This window comes from Amphiura filiformis, chromosome 14, assembly GCF_039555335.1.
Source record: "Amphiura filiformis chromosome 14, Afil_fr2py, whole genome shotgun sequence".
Taxonomy (NCBI): domain Eukaryota; kingdom Metazoa; phylum Echinodermata; class Ophiuroidea; order Amphilepidida; family Amphiuridae; genus Amphiura; species Amphiura filiformis.
Genome location: NC_092641.1, coordinates 17,179,713 through 17,207,233, shown reverse-complemented (window position 1 = coordinate 17,207,233; position 27,521 = coordinate 17,179,713). Strand labels below are relative to the sequence as shown.

The 27,521-nt window shown below is 37.1% G+C and overlaps 1 protein-coding gene across 2 annotated transcripts in view; it reads right to left on the bottom strand.

The window, feature by feature from the left end:
* Nucleotides 1-27,521, bottom strand: part of LOC140169789 (uncharacterized) — a 58,733-nt gene that overhangs the window by 21,989 nt on the left and 9,223 nt on the right. The window contains exons 2-5 of one of the 2 annotated variants that reach the window (XM_072193095.1): nucleotides 25,034-25,171; nucleotides 23,922-24,041; nucleotides 22,797-22,907; nucleotides 17,055-17,827 (exon numbers count right to left, since the gene is read on the bottom strand). The exons of the other annotated variant lie outside the window; for it this stretch is intronic. Of the exons in view, the coding sequence (XP_072049196.1) occupies nucleotides 17,700-17,827; nucleotides 22,797-22,907; nucleotides 23,922-24,041; nucleotides 25,034-25,171 (497 nt within the window). The 3' untranslated portion in view covers nucleotides 17,055-17,699. Of the gene's footprint in view, nucleotides 1-17,054; nucleotides 17,828-22,796; nucleotides 22,908-23,921; nucleotides 24,042-25,033; nucleotides 25,172-27,521 lie in introns of those variants that run through there. 2 annotated transcript variants of the gene reach the window in all.

Below are 27,521 nucleotides of genomic sequence, written 5' to 3'. Positions count from 1 at the left end.
AGACATGACCTACTGTATAAGCGTGATTTGGTTTATATTGTTGAAAAGTTTAAAACATGTGTATTTGTAAGACAGTGTTGAAAAAAAAATTATTTATTTTATCTTGGAATTTGAGTATATTGATGTAATTCTTTAAAGTAGAAATTATTAACACAAACATATGACGTCAGACCAAAATACCAATCAGCGTAATTGATTGGAAACGGACTCATACCTAGATTACATGTGCGCGTAAAGGATATGAAATCGATGATTTCATGTGCTACATAAGGTAAAGTCATTTCCGACTGCTAATTACATTGATCGCATTTTGCGTTCTGACGCGAGATTACTCGTAAATATGGCATTTTGTATCAAGTAAATTTCATAACGGGTTTTTTTTTCTGAGAGATATTAATAAAAACGAAATTCAAACCTAGAATCGTCTTGTCATCAATGTCCATTTGAGTGGGGTCATAAAACAAGGGGAAATATTTTTAAAATAACGCTCTTTTATTTTTAATTAGCACATAGCAATACAATTCTGTTTCGTAGCATTACAAATCTGCTAGATCCATCTACACTCTTCAGTTGCAATGTGAAGAATGATAAAGAAAACATCATGCCAATTTTGTTGGGCCTAAATTGTGACAAATGTTTAATTTAGAAATTTGGAATGAGTTGAAATGTTTTTAACATGTTAAACTTGAATGGTTGTGTTGTTAAAAATTTATCGGAAAGTTTTTAATTTTTTCTTGAACTTAAAGGAACTTCCCATATTTAAAGAAATAAATTGCCTCTAATACACAATATTTTTGGGTTGGAAGAAAAAGTAAGTTACGGAATTGTAACTGAATAGACCAGAAAACGTTTCTGTAAAAATAGCTTTTCCCGTAGAAATGTTGGGAGTCAATCATTATCATGGCGGCGTCTCAATGCATAAATCTTGCGGAGACATGATATGAGTATATCAATGTTTGTACGTAGGCTATAATTTAACTTCTAACTAAACTATCATCGGGGACTATCATAATGCTGCAGAAACGATCAATCACAGTATGTTATATCCATTTGCTCATTATGCTCTGTAATATCTATCTGCGTTTTAACTTTCAAAATTATGTTCTTGTGTTGCGTAATAATATCCCAGCGTATCTGAAAAAGTGCAGGTGATCATCACCAATCACTGGTCATTATCTATACGTGTTGTGACGTCTGTTAAAATGTTTAGACTTGGATGACGTAGGACAAGTGGCAAACATAATAAATGAGGGACAGGCATCGTCCATGCTGTTGGGTTTGTAAGTGCGTCACTGGGCGACACGGGGGGGGGGGGGGGGTCTGAGTAGTCTTGTGATCTGCTGGAATGTGTCCCCGGAATGACAAGTTTCAAAAATTAGAACTGAAATGGAGCAATTTTTTGAAAGCTCTATCATTCATATTACCAGTGCTAAATAAGTGTAAATAATTTCACAAAAGCGTCCACATTTCTTTACAAACAGTCAAACTCATTTAAGCCAATATCCCATAATGCATTATTTCAGGGTACCTGACGTCATCTTAAACTCTGAATGTCACAAGATACATCATTTCCTGGTCAAGTCCTTCACATGGGACTATGAGATTGGTGACATGAGTTGACGACATATTGTACCCTGAAACAGTGCATTATTATGGAATACGTGTAAGGTAAATAATAGAGAGATTGCGATTTCCAAACGTAGGTATCGGACGTACGTCGATCTATTCAAAACCACTCTCTTGTATCGAAGCGAGGTCACGTATTTAGCCAGTTTGGAAGATTTTCCACGTGCGAAATGAACGTAGATACATCGTTGAAAATGCACAAAATTTGTCCATTTCACAATATGTTAAAGACATTCAAGGATACTGAACATACGACGGAAAGTCTAATTATTATAATTATGATCCTTTTTGTTTGTAACAAATCATTGTAATAAAGGTAGAGCGATTTATACGCGATGTCCATACGCTGAGATTGCCCATTGAAACGTGTGTGATACTTTGCGTATAAAAAATGACATTTGGACATTTTGGACTCAACGTAGCATTAAAACGTACGTTCCACGTGGAAATATGCTGATTTTTCGACATGCCGAAGTTCATGCATATATGAAAATATATGTTTTCGGGCAACTATAATATTTGGGGAGCATACAAATGCAAGAGGATTATCTTCAGGTTCCTGTGCTGTTCTGAAAGAACCTCAATGAAATCATCTAGGTCTAACGAATTTGTGTTTTCCCGTTCAATGTTCAATACCCCTAGATCACTTAAACGGCTATCCGTTGAATTTCTCAAGTATGTTTCGAGTAACTTCAAAGTTGAGACACTACGTTCACATGCCGCAGTGGATACTGGAAGAGCAACAGCGATTTTGCAGAGAGCAAAAGTGCACTGAATACTTCCTGATATGGATCTAAAAGTAAACTGCAGAGCCAGAGAAGGTAATTCATAGTAATGAATATAATGATCTTCTCTACGTCAATAGTGAATTAATGAAAGTATTTAAAGAACTTTGCCTGTTTTTAGGCCTACATTGGTTGTTTGGTTTTTGTCTACTTATGTGCTCAGTGATTTTCATCGCTTGTTCTAGTACACTTTTTCTTCTAATGCCTATTTTGTTCCCCCCCCCCCTTCGTACTGTCTAGTCTGTATTTTACTTGTTCCCCCACGTCAAGTTGGTGTACCTTGCTTTTTTTTTCTTTCCAGTTGTTCATATATTCAAGGTATCATCTTGTATCATTTATTGATCCTTGATGTGTTTTGTGTCCTCGTCCGTTGGATTCACCATTACCCACTTTTTATTATATGTACATGTAAAACGTGTAAACAATTGAATATATGAATACAAAAGCCACCTAAGTCCATACTTAAACCAAAGCATGGGAAAGTGTTCCTTTACATAGGCCTGTCATATGTATGAAAGAACAACTCAAATTCATCCTCTGTGTCTATTGAGCATGTGAAAAATAGCATGTATGAAAGAATCACCCAATTCCATTATTTGAGTCTTGTAACACATTGATTAAAATCCAGTATGTATAAAAGTCCACTTGTAACACATTCATTGCTAGAGAGTGACTTTTGAAAAAAAAATGGGTTTAATAAAGGAAAGTGTGTGGTTTATATTACATGGCAGAATGCTTATCAACATTATACATACCTGTGCGCTTTATTTTGTATTATCTTACTAGTGGTAATCTCATTCTAACATTGTTGTCTTTGTATATGATTCAAAAAAGTCCAAAATTTAAAATGAACCCCACGAAGTCCCTGAAATGCTAATCGTCATACCTAATACAGGTTAATCCACTCATTTGCACGTAAAACTTACCATATTGACCAGGTAAATCTAACTGAAGGAATTAAAATGATACACAGGTTTTTCTCTCAAAATCACTTCCCATGGACTTAGGTGGCTTTTGTATTCATGTATTCAATTGTCTAGGCGGGGTCAATGAAATGTTATTGTCCAATGAGAGATACACTGAATTTATTGAACAATATCATGATATGGAACTGTTAGATGTTATGCACCTGCAAACAATAGTTGTATTGATCAAGGTGACCGAGGTCCGTATAATTATAGAGGTAAATAACCGTTATAGTCAGCCATATTATACGGTATTTAGCTGGACTGCCACGCAGTCTATATTATTTTATGTTTTACTAACCATTACTACGCGACAGTTTAGCTAAATAACGGAAAGATTGTGTCACTATAAATACCCTACACCACATTTCGCCATACTGCATTTTAGAAACGCTTGCTGTTAGAATAAGAAAAATTTTAATTGTAATTATTGCACAGGTCACGGCGACCCTGTGACCTTTCCGGAAAAAGCCGAGTGGCAGGTTTTTCAAATAAATATTTTCTGTGTAAAAACTGTACCATCAGATAGGTAATGGAATATATGAATATTAACTGTACATCTACCACAACAATTTTTGATAACAACTTGCGTCACAATTGATCTAGTATAGAAGATAGAGAATTTATTTCAATCTTATATACGCCATTTTTTTTGGAATTAAGTGAAAATTAATTCTGTAAAAACTGTAATTTTTTTATGTAATTTTCACATTAGACCCGACAAAAGATTACCGTTTTGTTGTTATGATAATCTAATCTTTTGATTTCGTAAATAAAATTAGGGGTCTAATGTGGATTTAGGATGCAAACTGGAACAATCCAATGTCTTGTCAAAAGCATTTGCTTCAAAATGGAGTTCGGATGCACTTCGTAATACAACTTCCGCCACTGCGGGAAACCACATGCACAGCAGAGCACGTGGCCAATATCAAAATCGATTTTATGTATTGTGTATGTAGGCCTATTCATAGGACCCTCGTATTAATTGTCTCTATGCGCTTGAGAATTCAACAATATAAATAATGGTAGCTTTATTATAATACACATTAATGTTTTAAGCAGATAAAATTCCAAAATATGATGTAGTAATGAAGTTGCGATTTATTAATATTATATGTTTAAATTTTCACGATGACACTATCAAGTCCTTCGTGGTCGGGCGGTCTAAGGCGCTGGTCATATGGTATACGTGATAGCGGCGCAGTGCAGCGTGGGTTCGAGCCCCGCCTCTGCCTAATTAAATTTCCTTCTTTTTTTTAAATTTCATATTATGTTAGGGAAATGTGGCTGGGAGAATGTATGTATGGCGAAGAGTGGTGTGTAAATACCCTCGTAGACTAGGTCATAGCTATCGTCATTGTCCTGAAAAGGAAGATGTTTGTTATCGGGGACGCACAGTGCCTACACGACCCAACACACACATATTGTACATGGAAAACACTGTGACAATACATAGTGTATTGTCACGGTAAAGACCGTGCTTGGAAGAGTATGCTGTATGTTAGCATACGTATGGTCACGGTGTATCCCCTTGTCAAAATACCGCGTACTTTAGTACAGTAATAGCGCCCTCTGTTGGTCATAATTCACTTTAAAAGGAATTTTCAACGTAGTGAAGAAATATTTTAGGTAATATAACACTATAGAATATAAACACTAGTATTTTTAGAAGTTACATTTCAAGGTCGTTACATTAAGGTTACTCAAGGTTTTAACATTAAGGGGGCTCACCACTAAATCAATGCGCCATTTGTGTAACCCTAATGAGTTCCGGTAAAATACAGAAACTTTTTGAGGTATTTTGGGCTGGTCTTTAGACTTATTAATCAGAAAGAGTGACGAATTATAGCTTAAATAAAAGTGTAAAGCCTATACATAAATTTGAGTCGCCAAAATATTCGCTTTTTTATAATTATTGAGAAAATAGGTCCGCGAATTAAAAAATGGCAGAATCGGGTTTGCAATCTTGAGAGCATGTCAAAAACAGTGAGGGCGCTGTTCGCGGCCTCGTAGCGGGAAAACGAGGTGGAAGGACCCCCATACATTGAAACATATGTTAAACTTGCATCGATTTGCAATCGACTGGTCATCATAAAATATTTTAAAACGAGCCCAAAAGGCCTCAAAATGAGGAAAGAAACCCGGTGTTTTTACACGTGTTTCAATGGGAAGATTATTTAGTGGTGTGCGCCCTTCGAATTAATTTGTTTTTTGATTAAGGTAACTCATTGTTGTTTGTTGAGGGCGCACACCACCAATAGCGCGTCCCATTGAAATACACGTGAAAACACGTCTCTTCTTTGCCCGATTTTAGACCTTTTCGGCAACAAATTGAACATAAATATACCACCAATCGAATGCAAATCGATGAAAATTTAATATATGTTTCAATGTACGGGTAGTCTTCCGATTAGATTTCAAGATATGGGCGTTTAAACAGGACCATGACCATTTTCGACCCGTTTTTACCCTGAAAACCCGTTTCTGGTCATTTTCTCAATCCGAGGGCCTACTTTTTTCAAAAATAGGATTATGCAACTTTTTTTGGATCCAAGTTCGTGTATAGGTCTCAAACTTTTATTTAAGCTATAACATGCTTCTCTTTTTCCTTACAAGTCCACAGAAAGGCCCAAAATACCTCAAAAAGATTTCGTTTTTACCGGAACTCATCCACATTACATCGTCCGCGGAGTGATTTAGAGGTGTGCGCCCTTATAATGCACATATGTAAAGTCGATTCTTTTCGTTATAGATTTGAAAACTTTATTAACTTTTGGGTTAAATTGTGAAATTTTATTGCTCAAGGATAAATACATTTAGAAAAAATTACGTTTGAAGTCATGTGTCCAATGCAGAAAATAAAGAGTTTTTGTGATTTTGACCAATCTAGGAGTCTTGGTCATTTTCTTCAAAAATGATACTCGCATCAGCGTCTTTTGAATGGTATATATTTGCATCTTTATTTCTTTAAATGTAATAAAAGTAAGTTTATACATTTTCTACACATTCATATTTTTATATTAAGTATCATTTTGCCCCCCCCCCCTCGAAAAAACTAACATTTGAGTCGTTTTAAGGACACGTGCTGAAATTTAATCATGATATTAAATTAATGAAAACTCTCAGAACGCCGAATTTGCTTACTTTTTCATCACTTTAATGAACTTTAACAATATTAATTAAGAAATTTAAATTACATTTTCACTATAAAACACTTTAAAATCATTAAGTGGCTTATAAAGTTTTAATCCAAATTGCAAAATTGGAATCTTACACATATCCGTCCTGTTTTTGCCGTGATTCCTGTAAAAGGCCTATTTCGGGCCAATTAAGCCTAGTATGCCTTATAAGGGCGCACACCACCAATAGCGCGTCCCATTGAAATACACGTGAAAACACGTCTCTTCATTGCCCGATTTTAGACCTTTTCGGCAACAAATTGAACATAAATATACCACCAATCGAATGCAAATCGATGAAAATTTAATATATGTTTCAATGTACGGGTAGTCTTCCGATTAGATTTCAAGATATGGGCGTTTAAACAGGACCATGACCATTTTCGACCCGTTTTTACCCTGAAAACCCGTTTCTGGTCATTTTCTCAATCCGAGGGCCTACTTTTTTCAAAAATAGGATTATGCAACTTTTTTGGATCCAAGTTCGTGTATAGGTCTCAAACTTTTATTTAAGCTATAACATGCTTCTCTTTTTTTTTTTTTTTTTATTGTAAGTCCCAATATACCTTTAAAAAGATTTCGTTTTTACCGGAACTCATCCACATTACATCGTCCGCGGAGTGATTTAGAGGTGTGCGCCCTTATAATGCACATATGTAAAGTCGATTCTTTTCGTTATAGATTTGAAAACTTTATTAACTTTTGGGTTAAATTGTCAAATTTTATTGCTCAAGGATAAATACATTTAGAAAAAATTACGTTTGAAGTCATGTGTCCAATGCAGAAAATATAGAGTTTTTGTGATTTTGACCAATCTAGGAGTCTTGGTCATTTTCTTCAAAAATGATACTCGCATCAGCGTCTTTTGAATGGTATATATTTGCATCTTTATTTCTTTAAATGTAATAAAAGTAAGTTTATACATTTTCTACACATTCATATTTTTATATTAAGTATCATTTTGCCCCCCCCCCCCGAAAAAACTAACATTTGAGTCGTTTTAAGGACACGTGATGAAATTTAATCATGATATTAAATTAATGAAAACTCTCAGAACGCCGAATTTGCTTACTTTTTCATCACTTTAATGAACTTTAACAATATTAATTAAGAAATTTAAATTACATTTTCACTATAAAACACTTTAAAGTCATTAAGTGGCTTATAAAGTTTTAATCCAAATTGCAAAATCGGAATCTTACACATATCCGTCCTGTTTTTGCCGTGATTCCTGTAAAAGGCCTATTTCGGGCCAATTAAGCCTAGTATGCCTTATAAGGGCGCACACCACCAATAGCGCGTCCCATTGAAATACACGTGAAAACACGTCTCTTCATTGCCCGATTTTAGACTTTTTCGGCAACAAATTGAACATAAATATACCACCAATCGAATGCAAATCGATGAAAATTTAATATATGTTTCAATGTACGGGTAGTCTTCCGATTAGATTTCAAGATATGGGCGTTTAAACAGGACCATGACCATTTTCGACCCGTTTTTACCCTGAAAACCCGTTTCTGGTCACTTTCTCAATCCGAGGGCCTACTTTTTTCAAAAAATAGGATTATGCAACTTTTTTGGGATCCAAGTTCGTGTATAGGTCTCAAACTTTTATTTAAGCTATAACATGCTTCTCTTTTTCCTTACAAGTCCACAGAAAGGCCCAAAATACCTCAAAAAAGATTTCGTTTTTACCGGAACTCATCCACATTACATCGTCCGCGGAGTGATTTAGAGGTGTGCGCCCTTGATGCTGGGGCCCAGTATCAACCAAAAACATCAAGGCCGCAGGGCCGGCAGGCCCGAGGCCGGAGACTCCCATACGACGACTAAACACTCCAAGTGGGACCCCGATATAAGGGCCCGCAGGGCAAGAAAGCAAGAGTAACCTTAAGAATGACGAACTGATAACGAAAATTCTGTTATATTTACGGACAGCTCGTTACCCATTTCATAGGCCTACTTTAACATTTTTTTTCACGGCAGTGAAATGATGCCACTTTCCCCAACATCTCATATGCACAGTTTATCCCTTACATATCCTGTGTCATGAATATGTATGTACCCCACCAGCCCTGTGGTTAATAGTCTAGGAAATAATTCCTAATATCTCATACCCTAGTTTGTATGCCTTTATCTAATCTTGCCACACATGACAACTTACTAATTAGCCCTAACCCGGAAAAGAGTCTGTCCAGGAGTAGGAATTTTTTAGCCTTTTTTAGAAACATGTTTGAAATTGTCTTATAGCCATCGCATGCTGACAATACACATAACTGATTAGTTAATCAAAACTAGCAGGTTCATGGCCAGGCCTGATTACAAAGTAAACATATTCTGTATAGAAAACTGTGCAGCAAGCGATTAGCTTCAGAAAATTACTACATTGCACAAAACTAAGTCCATTATCTATACTCTATAGTTAATTGAATGTTAGCTAATGTTTATTGACTCTTGTAATAACCCATGTGTAGGCCTATAAACCTGTATAATATTGGTGTACATACATATGACCCTGACAAAAGCTAGCAAGAGCAAGCTGTGTAATTATTTTGTTTACTTGTGATAAGATACAATTTTCTTCGTAGTTATAGCCAAATTTGTTTCTTATAGTAGGTGACTTAATAAAAATTCCTTTAAAGGAATGGGCGCCCAATGTGAGCTTGGTCGTGATGTGGTAAATTTCATGGTGGTTAGATTTGGTATTATTATCTCTTGCAAACCCGGTGACACCTCATTATAGAAATCAGACCTGTCGATAGGTTGTAAGAGGTGATAGCCTTTTCCAGGCATGAATTGGGTCATATATAAAGAAAGTTTTGCTACTTTGCAACGCAATAAAGACCTAAATGCAAAACGAGATCCTGTAGGTGGCTCCCGAGGTGGCTTAAAAACTAAATGCAAAATGAGGTTTTTAAAAAATATTGTTTTCCAGAGTCAAGACGCATGTATCATTATTAAGCCTCATATCACTTATTTATTGTCGAATAAGTGCAGAGTAGGTTAGATATGAATATTGAATGTTAGACCGAAGTAGCTCAAAGTACATGTACTATACACATGATCCGTGAAATTCTTGTTTACTCTTTACCCCATAATTTCCCTCATTCTTCAGGCACTGCCCTCTATCGGGGGCTAATTTATAGTTTAAGCTTGTTTGCTATTGTTTTTGGAGCAACATTGTTTCTTTATAAGCCTGCGGCGCAATCTTGAACAATATTGTCTTAGCAATATTGTCTTTTGAGATAACGATTACCATTAACGGTACCATTACTAAGGATTATCAGCGCTAGCGCCCTAAAAGTAGGTATATCACCTCAAAAATAATCGCAGCAGAAACACGTTATTTAATGTTCCTACATTATTGAGCTTTATTAAAGCATCAAAAATCAAAAAACAGAATTGAAATCGGTCAATGCATTGTGATGTAGTGTCAATTTAAAGATGCTCGTAGATGGAATGAAATCCTGCCACAAATGGCTGTAATGACAAAATCGGCACATTTCGAGATTTTGAAGGTTTATTTGGACGCTTGCTGGAAAAAGCAGCGTTAATTTAAATACCACATGTTAAATGCCTATCTTTCCTGACTTCGTTATAGAAAACAAAATTTAAAAAATCTATCACTGAATAATTATAATAAATTAACCAAATATACTATTTTAGCAATTTCGGTCAATCTGCAGACAAATTAACTCTCAAAAATGACTAAGTTCAGCTAATTAATATGCAAAATTGATGCCAATAGAAAACCGTACATGATATAAAGGTGCGGGTTTTTTGCACACATATGTATACAAAGTTCTTATAATTGATAACAAAAAATACACAAAAAGTAATTAATTATGCAAATTAGGTAATTACAGTTAATTATGTATTTATGATATTATTATGCAAATTAGGCATGAGTAATTTTGGGTGTTTTTTTTTCAATATTTAATGAACGTCTGTTCATTCATCATAAATTTTTTAAGAATGATCCTTTATGAGGTTGAATAAATGAACTGCGGTTAATTATTTAAAAACAATACAAAAAAAATAAAAAGTTTGACATTTTGACGGTGTCTGGAATATAATTTTCATTTTTACTGTAAACATGGTATGTGTTACCATTACTCAAAGCCAAGTCCGAAAAGTAAAAATAAAAATTCAGTTGCAATGAGACCTTAAATTAACATTTTGTCATCACGATTAACATGGGAGGACAATCGGTAAATGGAACAGCTATTTTACTGTACCGCGTGTACAAAAGTAGTATGGCCTTGGACACACACAATGGCTTAGAGCTATTGTGGTTTGGAAAATTACTCCCTAAAAATATTGATTAATGTTTTGCTTCAACAAGTTTTAGGGAAGTGCTTCATTCGTTGTCGACGGAAATAATTTACATGCTAAGAAAGATTAGTATTTCAGCTAAATGGTGGTAGGTCCCTTCACTTCAATAGGCCTATATTTACTGATTTATGAGCGATCTTCAAAAATCCATAAAAACAGGCAGTAGTTCTTAAATAAAACAATTTTTAATTTTGGGGGATCCGATGGTAGCCTCGGGAAGGCTTCACACACCATATATTAAAAATTCAAACAATTTGGATAAATGAAGCATATGAAGAAATTCATTTATCGACATGGATGTTTTCTAAAATTGGCCAAATTTGAAGCGCGCCCTTTTCAATTCACTGTTATGCTTGCATGTACAGTGTAGCAGAATTATTGTGCAGCCACTGTGACATACCTACTAAAAGCAACACATTTTGATGTATAGTACAATTTTTTCCAAATTTTTTATACTTTTCAAATTTTTTCCGCCCCGCCCTTTTTTTCTTTACTAATTCTTTTTTGCCGCCCCTTCTTCTTCTGCCGCCCCTTCGTTTGCCGCCCCTTCTTCTTCCGCCGCCCCCTGCTTGCTTTTACCCTGGGGGCGGGCGCCCCCAAAGCCCCCCCCCCCCAAATACGCGCATGCCTTAGATAGCTTTGACGCAGGAAAACTAAATTATTTTTCCACACTAGATTTAACGTCAGGTTATTTCTAAATTGGACTGGAAGAAAGCTCAAAACCAAAGAGTGCTTTCATTACACAAGATGGTTTGTATGAGTTTAATGTATTGCCGATGGGGTGTACAAATGCTCTGCAGCAACATTTCAGAGAGTTATGCAAGAAGTGTTCAGAGGTTTAAATTGGAAATTTGCATTTATATATCTTGATGATGTAATAGTGTTTTCCAATTCTTTTAATTAACATATTGAGACAAGTGTTTTAGAGGTTGAGATAAAAAGTGTACTTTTGCCCAAGCACAGGTACGTTATTTAAGTAAAGATTGTAAGTAACGATGGGATAGCTACTAATCCAGAGAAAACCAAAGCAGTCTAAGAGTATCCAGTTCCAACGAAGGTATCAGAAGTAAGATCATTTCTAGGTTTTGTAGGTTATTGCAGGAAGTACATCAGAGATTACAGTAAAATAGCCGCACCTTCAACATATCTCACCCGTAAAGATGTTCCATTTAGGTGGTCAAAAAAGTGTGCAGACGCGTTTGAAATCCTGAAACTAAAGTTAGTATAACCTCCAATTCTTGCCTGCCCTCGTTTTGATGGTAATAAATTTATGTTGCAAACAGACGCCAGCAAGGTCTTGGTTTCATTTTAGCACAGATACAAGATGGTGAAGAGAAGGTAATTTGTTATGGAGGTAGAGCTTTGCATGACGCCGAAAAGACAACGACGTATACATCTCGAACTTCAAGCTTTGGCTGTGTTTGAAGGGATTAATTTAAGAAATATTCCCCATACCTTCAACATACTGTAAAGTTCATAATTCAGGCAGATCATTGTGCATTGAAATGGTTGTTTGTTCAAAAGCGTACAACAGGTAGCCTCGCACGTTGGGGACAAAAGTTATAATCTTAAGTAGTCCATAGAAGTATAAGTAAGTGAGTAAGTAACACGGCATTTATAATGCGCCTAAGGGACCGATCGTTATTTACGGCAGGGGGGGGAATGGGTGTTTTGGCAAAAATATCGACAAAAATTTCGCGTTCCCCCTCGCGTCCGCTCAAAATTTTCGCGTTCCCCTTGTTTTCCCAATTTTCTCCATTTAAAATTTAACAATCCCCCCCTCCTGCTTCAACTAAAAATTTCAGGTTCCCCCCTCAAGACCACAAAAAAATGTTGTGTTCCCCCCTAAATTTACCCATTCCCCCCCCCTGCCATAAATAACGATCGCTCCCTAATGCCAGAGGATACAAAGCGCAGAAACACAGAAAAACAAAAAACAAAACAGACAAAAGCAACATCATGAGAAAAGGTATGTTTTGAGAAGGGTTTTGATCCCGGTGACAGTTTGGGCACTGCGGATATTTAGGGGGATTGAGTTCCATTTGTAAGGAGCAACCACTGAAAAGGCCCTGTCCCCAGCACCCTTGTTCATCCTTGGTACACGAAGATTAAGGCCGTGGTCCGAACGTGTGGTGACTGAGCCCTCATGAGGACGTTTAACAATTAGGCACTCATCGATATACCGGGGACACAGCCCATTCAGTGACTCGTATATATAAAGCAGAGTTTTGAAAGAGGCTGTAAGAATGATAATGCAGATGCACTAAGTAGAATACCAAGTGACAGAATGTTACTCATATGATATTTACCCCTACTTCCTCAGCAACAGATTCAATGTGGCTTGAAGAAAATGACCGGTGAAGACATCAATGACTCTCCTGAATCAAAGACAAGCCAGATCCAGAAAAGAACACTGTTCGAAATCTCAGATATCAGAGGAATAGACGACTGAATGGAGATTTAAAAAAGTATGTAGATGTACAACAAGTTCCTTCCTTACCAACTGATGCTAATGTGAACCATTTCAAAGATGCTCAATTAGCTGATCCATTTGCTGGTCCCATGATAAGGTTTTTATCGATGAATACATATTGCCTGATAATCAAAGACAAGCACTTGATACTTTATTGCAGTCAGATCAATACTATATTCATGATATTCATGAAGGTATTTTGTATCATATATGGCACACACCCGCCAAACGTCACATGACAGAAATAAATACTGTGAAATCGTATGTACCTGTATCCAGGATTGATATCATACTTAAGACACAATTTACGGTAATATTACCTGGTCGTGGCCAGGGTAAAAAAATCAAATTTCTTCATATTCACGTATTTGTTTGGCCTTGGGGCCGACATTTCAAAAATAAAAGAAATGTTGCCTAAAAATATTTGTTACCATGGTAACGGCCAAAAACAGATTTGCCCCATTTTAGCTCATTTTACCGCTATGAAAATCCAAAAAATGGTGAAATTCAACAGGACGTCCCGAGTCAATTGCAGTGTTGCCATATTCAATGGAATTAATATTACCGTAACGATAATCTCTGTTCTCGGCCTATCACATTATTCCAAAAATAAAATACATAAATAATAAAAATGTGTTTACAAGCAGTTATGTAGTTAAAATCATAAAAGCACTTTTAATTATGCTGACTAGTAACGGAGTATAGACTTTTACCATTATTGTAACTAACAAAGAAGAAAACAATTATAAGAATTATTTGACGTGTCAAAAAACGTGTAAAATTTAAGAGAGGCAGCGAATGTTATGTTATGATAATAGTGTATAACTGTATTCTTGAGAGAAAAGCTAAATTAGTTAGTATGTGTTATACTTATACTGTGTCATTTACTTGAGTTTATATTTCAGAGAATTCGAATCGTGCTGAATGGATTAGGCAATGAAAATAAATTAGTTCGATCTTTCGATCGACCGTCGATGTTTGGTCGATCCTTAATAGTTAAATCAATTTATTGACTATTGTTATGAATCTTAGTATGTATTGATATTGATCAATATAATTTAGCATTAATTCTCATTAGTTAGTTGTTACTTCATTAATAACCAGCATCGAAGCAGCATCGACGGTCGATCCAAAGATCAAACAAATTTGTTTCTGGTGCCTTATGCATGAAGCTCTTCGGTCATTTTTGTCGTCAATCATCTGAACAATGGGTGTATTTGGATTCGAACTTAACACAGAAAAATTTAGTTCCATATGTGTGATTCTGAAATGATTTTGAATTTTCGTCAGTACAATATTTGTATGATTCCAGAATTAGATTTGATTCAAAAATAAAAATGATATTAGTCAGTAACCAGGCTATTGTCAATAGCCTTAGTCGGAGGTCCGTTCGGAAGTCTCAAAAATGGTCATGCATGGCTGTTGATGACTAGTGGATTCGACCATAGTGTAGTTATACTGCAGAGCAGACATGATTCGACCTTTGCAGTACTTAAACCTGGTTAACAGGAAACTATTCCAGCAAAATCAAACGATAAAGTCCAATATATCCTCCACATTGAATGGTGAACTGCACTTATGCCCAAATATGACACTTGCCAATCAATAATCCCCTGGCTCGCTGCACTGACCAAAGTTATGGACAGATATGGAAGCTGTTTTTGCTGTTATCTGTCATTTACATATCAGGGAGGTACGAACATTTGCAGATGCCCCATATACTAAGTTTATAGCCTAAAAATATCTGTCAAGTGGTTTAACATTAATGCCCTTCGGAAGAGAGCGGTCTACAAGTTGCATTGAATTTTGCAGGCCATGGTATGCCCTACTTGTTAAAACACCAAAGTGCGAATATTTCCAAATATCTAAATTAGCTAAAAATTTAGGACATGTTACGAAACTATATTTGCTAGAATTTCAGAAATATTGGCCAGTTAACTAGGAAATGCCCTATACCTCTAACATACACTGTTTGTAGAAGTCACACCTCAATGGTGAAAGCATTGAGTTTTGTGTATAGGAAAATGAAAAGTAACTGCAGTATGCCTACCATCATGGTGATTTCTGCCATGAAGATATTGGGGCGATATGACACTGTTTGACTGTGGCAAAATAATATGGTTTCTTTTCTTTGGTAACACTGACGAAACGTCCAAATTTAGATCATGTGCTTGCATTCCTGTATAGGATACACTGGGAAAATTTATGGTTGAAGTACGTATTCAACCCCATTGAATAATCTGAATACTGTTGGAGCTCGAGAACGAGCTCAACGGTGAGTAATGTTGTTTTTTAATTTGTATTATTCATGACTGTCTATTTTAAACTAGTAGTTTCGTACGTCACGTGACACGACCTACCCCAAATCACAGTACATGGAGAGGGGAAGTCACAGCCTACCCCAAATCACAGTACATGGAGAGGGGAAGACACGACTTACCCAAAATCACAGTACACGGAGAGGGGAAGACACGGCCTACCCCAAATCACAGTACATGGAGAGGGGAAGACACAACCTACCCCAAATTACAATACATGGAGAGGAGAAGACACAACCTACCCCAAATCACAGTACATGGAGAGGGAAAGATACAACCTACCCCAAATCACAGTATATGGAGAGGGGAAGACACAACCTACCCCAAATCACAGTACATGGAGAGGGGAAGACACAACCTACCCCAAATCACAGTACATGGAGAGGGGAAGACACAACCTACCCCAAATCACAGTACATGGAGAGGGGAAGACACAACCTACCCCCCAAATGGAGAGGGGAAGACACGACATACCCCAAATACCCCCGGCCCCCCTCCCTTCACCTCAAGCACTGTTGGAAAAGACCAAAAACCACTATTAAACAATGCTAATTTTTGGGGAAAATATAACCTCTTTTCATCATCAATTCATACAAATCCTTTGGACGATAACCAAAACATTAATTTTATACGGCCTTAGTTTATCAAAAACCTGTAAGGGTGGTACATTTCAGATAAAATCCTGCTTAGGTGTATCATGCAGGTTCAATCCTGTTTATGGGGTAACATTGGTTGGAAACCGCGCTAAATTCCTGTTATGGGTGTTTTTTGCTCAAAATGGCAAATCCTGTTTAGGGCATGTTTTGAAAATCTCCGGTCATGCATGCGTACACTGTGAAATTTGAGTGGCCCCGGGCGTCAACCATACCCATACTTGGAGACAGCCCGTCACCCATTTTATACATTCAACTTTTGTTACTTTATCGGGGCTAATTTATTGTTAAGCTTGTTTTCCATTGTTTTTGGACCAACATTGTAAGCCTGCGGCACAACCTTGAACAATATTGTCTTTAAGCAATATTTCGAGCTATAACGCCCCGTAGCCACCACGCGCCACCCCAAGGTTTATGAAGTAAATAATCCCCTTTCTACATGTTTCTACGACTAATATATATCCCTAACCTATATCAGGCTATATCTCAGTTTCATATTTGCCAATTCAGGGGCGTTGCTAGACCAATCGGATGGGGGAGAGTTGTACAGGACATTTTACCGACGGAAATATTTTTTGCCTAATAAAACTGTAAATTGAAGATCCCAATTTGTTTAGCCAGGGCGCTCAAGAATCTAAAAAGTGGAGGGGTGAGGGGTTGAGGATGATTTTTCATTAGTAACTACTTTTACATTAACAATAAAAACAACAGCCTAAGTTTGTAACAACCGCACATTTTATTTTGATATGACTCTTGTAATTTGCCGACAATCATAATAATGGATTTAAAGACAATAGTCTCGTGAACGTTATACACCTGATCTGAACACGGAGCAGATGTACAACAGGACCAAGTGGGTCCGGGCCAGATCAGGGACCAATATCTAGAGGGGTCAAATTGAAACCTGTGTGTGTGTGCTTTTGCCCGAATTAATCTACTATTTTTACCATTAAGCTTTACAACAATGAGATGAGGTCCAACAAAGAATATTGACTTCACCATGTGACAATCAAGCATGGTGAAGTCGTACTCTTTGTTGTACCTCATTGTTCAGACCAGGTTTAAAGTTAGACCTGATCTAACTTGTTTTGTGCTTTCGGACCTAAGATAATATATATATTTATTTTTAAGAGCATCTTGATGAACTTTGCAGCTATCTACCTGAAAATGAATAGAATATTACTCAAATAAGCACCTACTGTGAGTGAGTTAGTGTGTTTCTTATCATAGGCCTACACTATAAGTACATCAAATTTCTTTCCAATTTTCTAATTGTTTGGTTAGTACTCCATTATTTATATGAACAACCTTATGGAGTGACTTGGAATAACATTAATTTCAAATAGTTCTTAATCGTAAATTTTAATACATGTAGTCGCAGCCTTCTTCATCGTCACCATTGGGGCAGTCATCTTCGCCATCGCACATGTAGTACAATGGTTTGCAGCTCCCGTCATTACAGGTCATCTGAAGCGCATTACATTGGTAATCTAAAGATAGAGAAACAACAACAAGAAACGAAATCTCAGAATAAATAGAAGATCTTCTCCCGGGGGCCACTCCAACTTTGGAGGTGACGCGTAGGTAGGGCTGTTAAGACCCCCTTTTTCAGCGTCGCTGAAACCCAAAGATACCATATTTTTTTACGAACACACGCTCTGTCACCCGAAGACCCCTTATTTTGCCATTTGATCTGTCACCCAAAGACCCTTACCAGTTCAATTTGAACAGCAACTTTCATTTATCACTGCTTTTGTTACTTATTTTGAAAAAACTAAGAAATTTGAAGCCATTTTGAACTAGAAATTCGATTTTCGAGGCTTTCACCCAAAGATTCCATTAAAAAAAGTCATGTTCTCCCCCGATGACCCCATATTTTTTACATTTTGCTCTCACCGAATGCCAAAAATCATGCTCTCACCCAATGACCCCATTTTTTTACATTTTGCTCTCATTGGGAAAGGACCAGCCCTACACCTATATCCATTTCATATTGAAGTGCCCCCCCTGCCCCCCCCCTTGGGATCTTCTACACAAAATCCGTTGACTGTACTTTAGTTGTTAATGATGTACATGGGCGTCAATCTCGGTGGACAAGTCCTCTCCACATTTTGGGAAGGGGACACAATATCAAATCCCCCCACTTTTCGGCAAATACGTCCCTGATCTAGTAGGTAGTAGGCTCATTGTAAAAATATTCGGTTTTATACCTTGATTTTCTTTCATATGGAAAGGTTTCTATACAAAAGCGATTCTCTTATAAACCATCTACGCACAGTTTCCACCTCGATACACCTGAGCACGCATTTTCGTCCAAGAGCTTCCAAGCAGCCAAGCAGAGAACAGCAAGCAATGAATTGTCTCCACCACAGTATTTGATTACACTACACGGTTGAGTGCATATCATCGTATGAGCTGTGGAGCTTCTAGCTGGAAAATGGGCCTCTATAACTGGTTTTGTCGAAACCTCGAGTGTTCCCTTCATCCAATCAGAATTTCTTAATATCAAACGAAAGCTAACACTAGGTAAACAGATATGGCGAATGTGGTAAATCTGTTAAAAACTACCTATCCAAGCACATTTTTGACCAAAATGTAGGTTTTAGAAGTCAAAACCTCAAGTGTTCCTTACAATATTTGTCAAATTTATGTCATTAAAAGAAAAAGCACACTTATATTGTCCATACACTAACGTCACTAGAATGAGCAATTAAAGATACTCTTTAAATTGCAAATCTTGTGAAAAAAGTTACTATTTTAGCCTGTTTTGTCATACAGTTAATGAACTATGACTTACAAATTGATATGACATTCACGTAAGGAGGAGGCGCCCTATTTAGTGTAACATTTGGATATCTAATTATTTCAATCCCACACGACTCTCAGAAGACAACCAAAATTCGACTCTTTTAGATGTAGGACCAACAGATTTCAGAATAGTCCCCTACCTTGTCTCACCAACCTCCTAAAAGCAATGTAGTTTTTTTTCTTGCCAGTCATTTTTTGATATTGTTCAAAATCCAGTCAAGAGCAATTCTAATGTGTCCTTATTTATTATTTATTTTCATATTTTTAATGTTTGAGTGTTTTAATTATAATGTATGTATTTTAGGAGCGATTGCCGAATAGGGTGCAACTCTACTAGTCTTATTACAAGACTGTCCTACCCCAACCCTAAACCCCAACCCTAAACCCCGTAAACGAGGACTGGACTCAAGTCTAGCAAGTTGCACCCTATGTAATTTACAATACAATAGGTTATTTTATTTATTGTTCCCCCGACTAACCCCGTTGGAAAATCAATAAATTATTTAAATGTCACATGCTAACGTTAAATAGGGTACCTTCGCCTAATGAAATTCACATTGATTGAGGACTAAAATGGTATCAAGTTTCGCGTGAACAATACACGCAGCCGGGACGCGCAGTTGTCACCTTACCCATGGTACAAGGTGTCCAAAAAAAACCACCCTCATTGCGCTCTCTTTTCCCCTATTTCTGAAAAGTTGACCAAATATATTTTGGTATGTAAAGAAACCTTTAATTGTTAGTGTTAAGGGCTATGGTATGAATGTTTTGACCGTATTTTTGTTGGACATGAGAGCACATCAGACATACCGAATTCGATTCTGAATACTTCTGATATCAATTAATTTTTGTTTTTTGAAATTTGCGATTATAATACAAATTTTATGACAAATTTATAAAAATTTGATATTTTTTTAACATTTGATATTGAACAGTCCTCAAAGTAAACTTTCTTAATCTGATTATATGTACTTAAAGTGTGTGTAGCTGGGATGAAAAGCCGATGAAAATTGTGACCTTTCATATTGAAGATGTACATTTTATGACCAGCTACAACAGGCCATAGACAACGTTCACAAGAGAGATATTCTTGTCGTCACAGGTGACTTCAATGCTAAAGTTGGAGCAAGGATCACCAGTAAATATGTGATGTGCAGTAATGGCTTAGGAGAACAAAATGAGAGGGGCGAGATGCTTGTTGATTTTTGCCAAGAGAACAAATTTGCAATCATCAACACCTACTTCAAAAAACAACCAAGACGACTATATACCTGGTCATCACCAGATCAAACCACCAGAAATCAGATTGATTACATCTTGGTACAAAGAAGATGGAAATCTAGTTTCATATCTGCGAAGACCCTCCCAGGAGCGGACTGTGGATCTGATCACCAACTTCGGATATCTACCATGAAAATGAAACTAAGGAGGATCAAGCGACAGCGAAAACCAGCCAGATTTGATGTAAGCAAGATCAATGACCAATACAGAGTGGAAGTTAAGAACCAGTTCCAGAGTCTAATGGAGACAGACTCCGAAGAATCTACTCCAGAAGAACTGTGGCAAAATATCATGAAAGCAGTGACAGAAACAGCTCAGATGTAAGAGCAAGAAAAAACCCTGGCTCACAGAAGAGGTCTTCAAATTGGCTGATCAAAGAAGAAAGGTTAAAGCAAATGGTTTGAAGAACAAAGATCAACGTGGAGAGTATCGTGAGTTGAACAGGAAAATCCAGCAACAAATCAGAAGAGATAAAACTTCTTTCATCACCAAGAAATGTGCTGAAGTGGAAAAGGATAGTGTATCAGGCAACACCAAAGATATGTATAACATATCAAAGCACTGGCTTCAAACCTGTTCCACGACTCAACGTACTGAAGGATGAAAATGGAACCATCCTAACGGAGGTTGAAGAAATTAAATCAAGATGAAAACAATACTGTGAAACATTATATGCATCTCAAGAAGACAAGGCAGAGGAGGAAGATGGGGTTGAAAGCGAAGACACTGACAGTGAACCAGAGATCCTGATGAGCGAGGTAATCCAAGCAATGAAGAGGCTCGAGAATGGTAAATCACCAGGAATTGACAACATCCAGGCAGAACTGTTGAAAGAGAGTGAAGGGGAAGGTGTTGCAATAATTCACAGACTATGTAACAAGATTTGGGACAGTAAAGAATGGCCAGAGGACTGGAAAAGGGCATTATTCCTACCTTTACCAAAGAAGGGAGACACAAGGGAATGTGCTAACAACCGCACCATCGCCTTAATTTCACATGCTAGTAAAGTCCTCCTCCATATCATTGCTGAGAGAATTAGAAATCATCTTGAGAATGAATTACCACCAGAGCAGGCTGGCTTTAGAAGGGAAAGAGGGACAAGACCCCAAATTGGCAATTTGAGGAATTTAATGGAGAAAAATAGGGAATTCCAGCAACCATTATACCTTTGCTTCATTGACTACTCAAAGACATTTGATTGTGTGCGGCATAGGCAGCTATGGAGAATAATGAAAGAAATGGGGTTCTCCGAGCATGTGACCGATCTGATTTACTCATTATATCACAACGAAGAAGCCACCGTTAGAACAGAGAGTGGAGACAGTGAGTGGTTCACTATTGGCCAATGCGTTCGTCAAGGATGCATTCTGTCACCATACCTTTTCAACATATATGCAGAGTACATCATGAGGAGAGCATTTGTTGGTGTAACAGGTCAGGTGTCAGTCGGAGGACGAAAGATAAACAACCTCAGATACGCTGACAAAACCACCCTTATTGCAAAGTCATCAGATGAGCTTCAGGACCTCATAGACAGAGTAAAAGCAAGCAGTGAGGAATTTAGGCTGCATCTCAATGTCAAGAAAACAAAGATAATGATCTGTGGAGGAGATACAAATCAGCAAGTGAAGGTGAATGGAGAAAGTTAACACTTTCAACTTTCTGGGATCACTTATAGACAATGCAGGGGCAGTTCACAGGAAATCAGAAGACGCCTAGCCATGGCAAGATCATCGGCAATTGCGTTGACAGATATATGGAAAGACAGAGGCATTTCTAAAGCTACCAAGATTCATATTATGGATGCTCTGGTTTTCCCGATTGCCTTGTATGGCTGTGAAACGTGGGCGGTTGGAATGACAGATAATAAAAAGATCATGGCGTTTGAAATGTGGTGCTGGCGGAAGATGCTGAGAATATCGTGGAAAGAACATAAGACCAACGAATTTGTAAGAAACCAAATTGGAGACCATGCTTCCATGTGCCAAAAAATAGATCGTTTTAAACTGGCGTATTTTGGCCACATCTCTAGAAGAGATGGTGACAGCATTGAGAAGATAATTATGCAAGGTCATGTAGAAGGCCGTCGTAGAAGAGGTAGACAGAAGCTTAGATGGACTGATGGAATTAAACAATTAACAGGCCTTTCTCTCGTCGCAGCCCCCGTCTGGCTCAAGACAGAAGCTGCTGGAATACCATCATAAACAGGGTCACAAAGGGTCAGCCATGACCCATAGGACCACGACGACGACGACATTTTTTATGTTTTGGGGGAAAATCATATCTTGACTATGAAAGTTAAACCTGAAGCATTTTTTTCATTTATATGAGTAGTATTTTTGTTCGTTTTTTTACTTTTGTTTAACTTACTTTCACAGTCCAGTTCATCGCTTTTGTCCTTGCAGTCGTAAAGATTATCACATCTTCCCGCGAAACCGTTCCTGATTAATTCCCCATCCTTGCACTTGAAGTGGCGTTTCGCTGTGGATAAAATATAATGGAAGATTTTAGCAAGAGCTTCAGGTAAACTCAGGTATTATCCTTCACTTTCTTTGAAATATGTTGAACAAAACTCATTAAAATTCTAATAAAAATTAAAATAATGGTGTTAAATGTGTATTTTGTTAATAAGATGATGGTGGATGCGATATCGCTATTTTTGACGTCGCCATTGGATTAACACATAGTCATGAAATCTTCACAAACAATTCTAAATTTGTTATGTGGTGTCAAAGCAAAATTATCTTACTCTAAAACCGTTGGGGTTCGACAAAGTACCCCCACTGTAAGTATGTTGTTTTTCAATTTGTAACTGCTAACCGTGTATTTTGAATGGGGCTGTCGGCCTTGTATTTTCGCCAGCCTCGAACGTCACGTGTTGCGTGTCCTATGCCGCCTGTAGCGACACGAGGACGTGAAAGATCAGCTTCACGAAAATTAATCAAAGAATTACGATTGATTGAGTCATTGGCGATGATTGTATTTAAAATCATTGGTGTTTTTTAATCATGGTTGTTTCAACGTCATACATACGTATTGTAGCACACCATAATCAATTAGATATTAGAATTATTAGAATTTTGTCCTATATACATATTTGAGCAAAAATTGACGGACAATACGGGCTTCTCTAGTATATATTCTTACTTTTTAAGCATTGTGCTTCCATTTGTTGCCCTCATAGGCAACCTCATATTTAAAACGCCTAAACCAACACAACCAGAATAAGCTCCCGGGTTTTTCGCGATTAGTAAAGGCAGGTCATTCTTCTCAAAAACAGAATAGTACTACTAGAGCTTTAGTGCCTTACCAAGTAATGTAATTACTAGTAACTGCTTTATTATTAAATCATATTTTGTTGATGTCATGGACGTTATTCTTGTTTTGTTTGATATTAGGGTTTTTTGTTTTTTTGGGTTTTTTGGGGTTTTTTTTGTTTTGTTTTTTGTCTTTCTTTGTTAACAAATCCTTTATGAATTCCCTGGTAATACCTACCAGGACATCCTCGTTCATCGGCACCATTCGGACAGTCATTACTTCCATCACAACGAAAGCTGAGAGGCCTGCACGTACCATCATCGCATGGATATCGTAGGCGTGGATCGCATATGTTATCTAAAATAATCAAACGTATGATTTGCATTTTACTCGAAAACATTATCATCATTATTAACATTTTCATTTTCTTCACCATCCTCATCTCATCACCATCATCATAATCACCGTCGTCATCATCATTAATATCACCACCACCACCACCCCCGGCCACCACCACCACCACCACCATCATCATCATCATCATCATCATCACCATCATCATCATCATCATCATTGTCATCATCACTCATCACCATCATCATTGTCATCATCATCATCATCATCATCATCATCATCATCATCGTCATCATCATCATCATCATCAATTATTGTCGTCACTATCATCATCATTATCGTTGTCGCTGTCGACACGTCGTCGTCATCATTATCAATATCAATCATGGTCATTACTAAACACCAGGACAAATTCGAGAAGTTTATATGTAGATCAGACATAGGAATGTATTCTCTGGATCACGTGTACAAGCCTGGACATCTTTGATCAAGATGACACCACCTGTCATCAAGAGCTCAGATATGTTCAGATAAGTATTTAATTTACATCAATAAGTACAGGGTGTCCCAAAAGTCTCGATGCCTTTTTGAACCGTCATATTTTTCACTAGGATTCGCCGAGGGGAAATTAAAATACATATTTGGAAAGAGTAAGTTCGTGCAATTGTTTGAATACCAAATCTGATACATTTTAGTCTAGAAGTACAGAGGAGGTAGTAGAGGTACTTGGGATCTGGAGATGCACTGTAAACTTATTGTATGGTTTTATGTGATATATGTTTCACCGTAGATTGTTTATTATATTAGTGGGTTTATATGTCAAATTTGGTTCATAATAATTGCACGTGTTTTTTTCTGTGCAACGATACATTCATCTTTGTTGTCGCTTGCTGTATGCTAGAGTTATGTACGCTTAAATTGGTCTTGACACTTTTGGGACACCCTGTACATTTGAATTAAGCCCGATAATAGCAAACATACATAGAACCAATTACCTTTGCACTTTTCACCTTCGTCACTATCATCCGGACAATCTGGCTCGCCATCGCAATACCAATTTTTTAAGATGCAACTTTTATCGTCACAGGTATACAAGGGTTTGTTAAGGAGGCAGAGATCTACAGCACTGTCATCTGCAGTAAAATATAAACCCATTCAATCAATCAATCATTGGCGTGCCTAGACTTTTTGTCGGGGAGGGATGAGGGTAAATAAACAATTCCAAGTGAGCATTTTCGGGCCCAATTTTACATCAGGTTGATACAAAATCAAATCAGAATAATAATGATTGTGATTTATATTTGAGGTTTGATGGCGCAATACAACAATTTATCATAAAATCATAAATGTTTCATACAAGTTAATCTCAATTACCTTTGCCAATTTTTTTTCGAAAAGGTACAGCCTGTCTCACAAAAAAATTGTGCAAGTAAAAAGCGCCCTCTTTGGCAATTAGCAAATACCATTGTGACATGATGCTTACATCAACGTCCAGGGCTGTAAATGAAAATGTCATAGAAAAGAGCAGATTTTTAACGTCTAAATTAAAAAAGATTTGTTGTATTTGCTTGCACCAAATCCGAGTTATACTTATTTGAATATATTTCTTGACTTCATCGGCATCAGGATTCTGCTCATCAAAATACGGTGGCAGTTTCGGCGATACAATCAACAGAGGGCGTTATGTAACTTAATTAGCGACCACATGATGGTGGATGCGATATCGCTATTTTTGACGGCGCCATCGGATTATGAAATCTTCACAAACAATTCTAAATTTGATATGTGCTGTCAAAACCGTTGGGGTTCGACAAAGTACCCCACTGTAAGTATGTTGTTTTTCAATTTGTGACTGCTAACCGTGTATTTTGAATGAGGCTGTCGGCCTTGAAATACAGAAAACAAATATAACAATTATTTTTTAATCTAAACGTTCAGAATCTGCTCTTTTCACTGATTTTTTTCATTTACAGCGGATTTTTCTAGATCTCGTACAAAAGCGCCACAAACATGAGATTACTTCATTTTGAATCGCCCTGTATAAACCCAGAACTACTGAGCCATATTTTGCAACATGGACTACGATGTGGGTTGTTGCACTCCTATTCGCCACTTGCACGGTTCCGCCATTATACTATGTGCGGGAGAGTAGCCTCGAACTGGCAGCATACATGAATGGGAATTGAACCAGTCATATAACATTCTGTGTAAGGTTACGTAATTCTTCCTTTCATGTATGCTGCCAGTTCGAGGCTCTCCCGCATATAGTGCATAATGGCGGAACCGTGCAAGTGGCGAATGTGGTACCAATAAATAGCTATGGGTCTCCTCTAGCCAGTGATATCAAAATAAGTACGAATATTTCCCACATATAAATGGGAGGGCGCCCGTGCAAATTTGGGGCATTCTGGCTATGTACAAAAGTATAATTATACAAAATTGATTTTCGGTTAAAATATCTGCAAAAAAAAATATACACGGAAATTTTCATCTAAATTACAAGTAAAACGTTAGTAGCTCTTGATATAATTTCACAAGAGCGAAATGAAAATCATTGATTTTGCTGTAGAAACCAATAGTAGGGCTCACCAATCCCCCTCTATTGTCATCTTTGATTGCCCGTCCTACCCCTAGGTAAGGTGCTGGGGTAAAAAAAATAATCACTAAAATGAGCGCAGAGAATGGATCTACGATTAGTTTAGGTCATTTGGGCGTAAACGCGGGCATTTTTTATGACGGATAAACAATCTTTGGTGGGGTTGGCGCAACCCGGGCCCCTTCGTAGTTCTAGGGTTCAATGTCAGGTTGTATAAGGGCATAAACGTATTCATAACATTTAAACATATTTAACATACTTAAACTTACTGTAAAATATTCTAACATAATGTTTAATAAAATGGTCAAAAATAACATAATAATATATTGACAAACCTAATGAAATAAATTATGAAATATTTGACAAAAAATATTTGCAAAATATATTTTACATAACATTTTGACAACATTTCAAACATTTCATACAAAACGGTTTAAAAACGTTTTAATTACCCAAAAACCAACGTAATCTTACGACTATCGTCATGATCGTCGGCTATCTTTGTTGTAGGTGTACTATATCATTATTCCCTGGGCTTCGATCATACGATTGATCGTGGACTTCTTGTTCGATAAATGTAGCGCTGAATGAGTAAACCCACGCTTAGAAGCTTCCAAAGTTCTTAAGGTTAGCAACTATTTTAACCTGTTGCGATTTTGTAGTTCACAGCATCTTACGAATGGTAGTAAGCTTTGTCAAAAATTACATTGATCATTTCATAGCGAGCGTGTAGAAGAATTAAAATATCATATATATACTTTTGTAGGTCCTGTGGATCTTGAGTTATGTGAACGCGGGCCCCTTTGATCAGTGATTACGGTGCAGGACTTCATAAGTGTGTGGGGAAGCAGTAGCGTAAATTTCTTGTGTGACATGGGGAGGGAGGT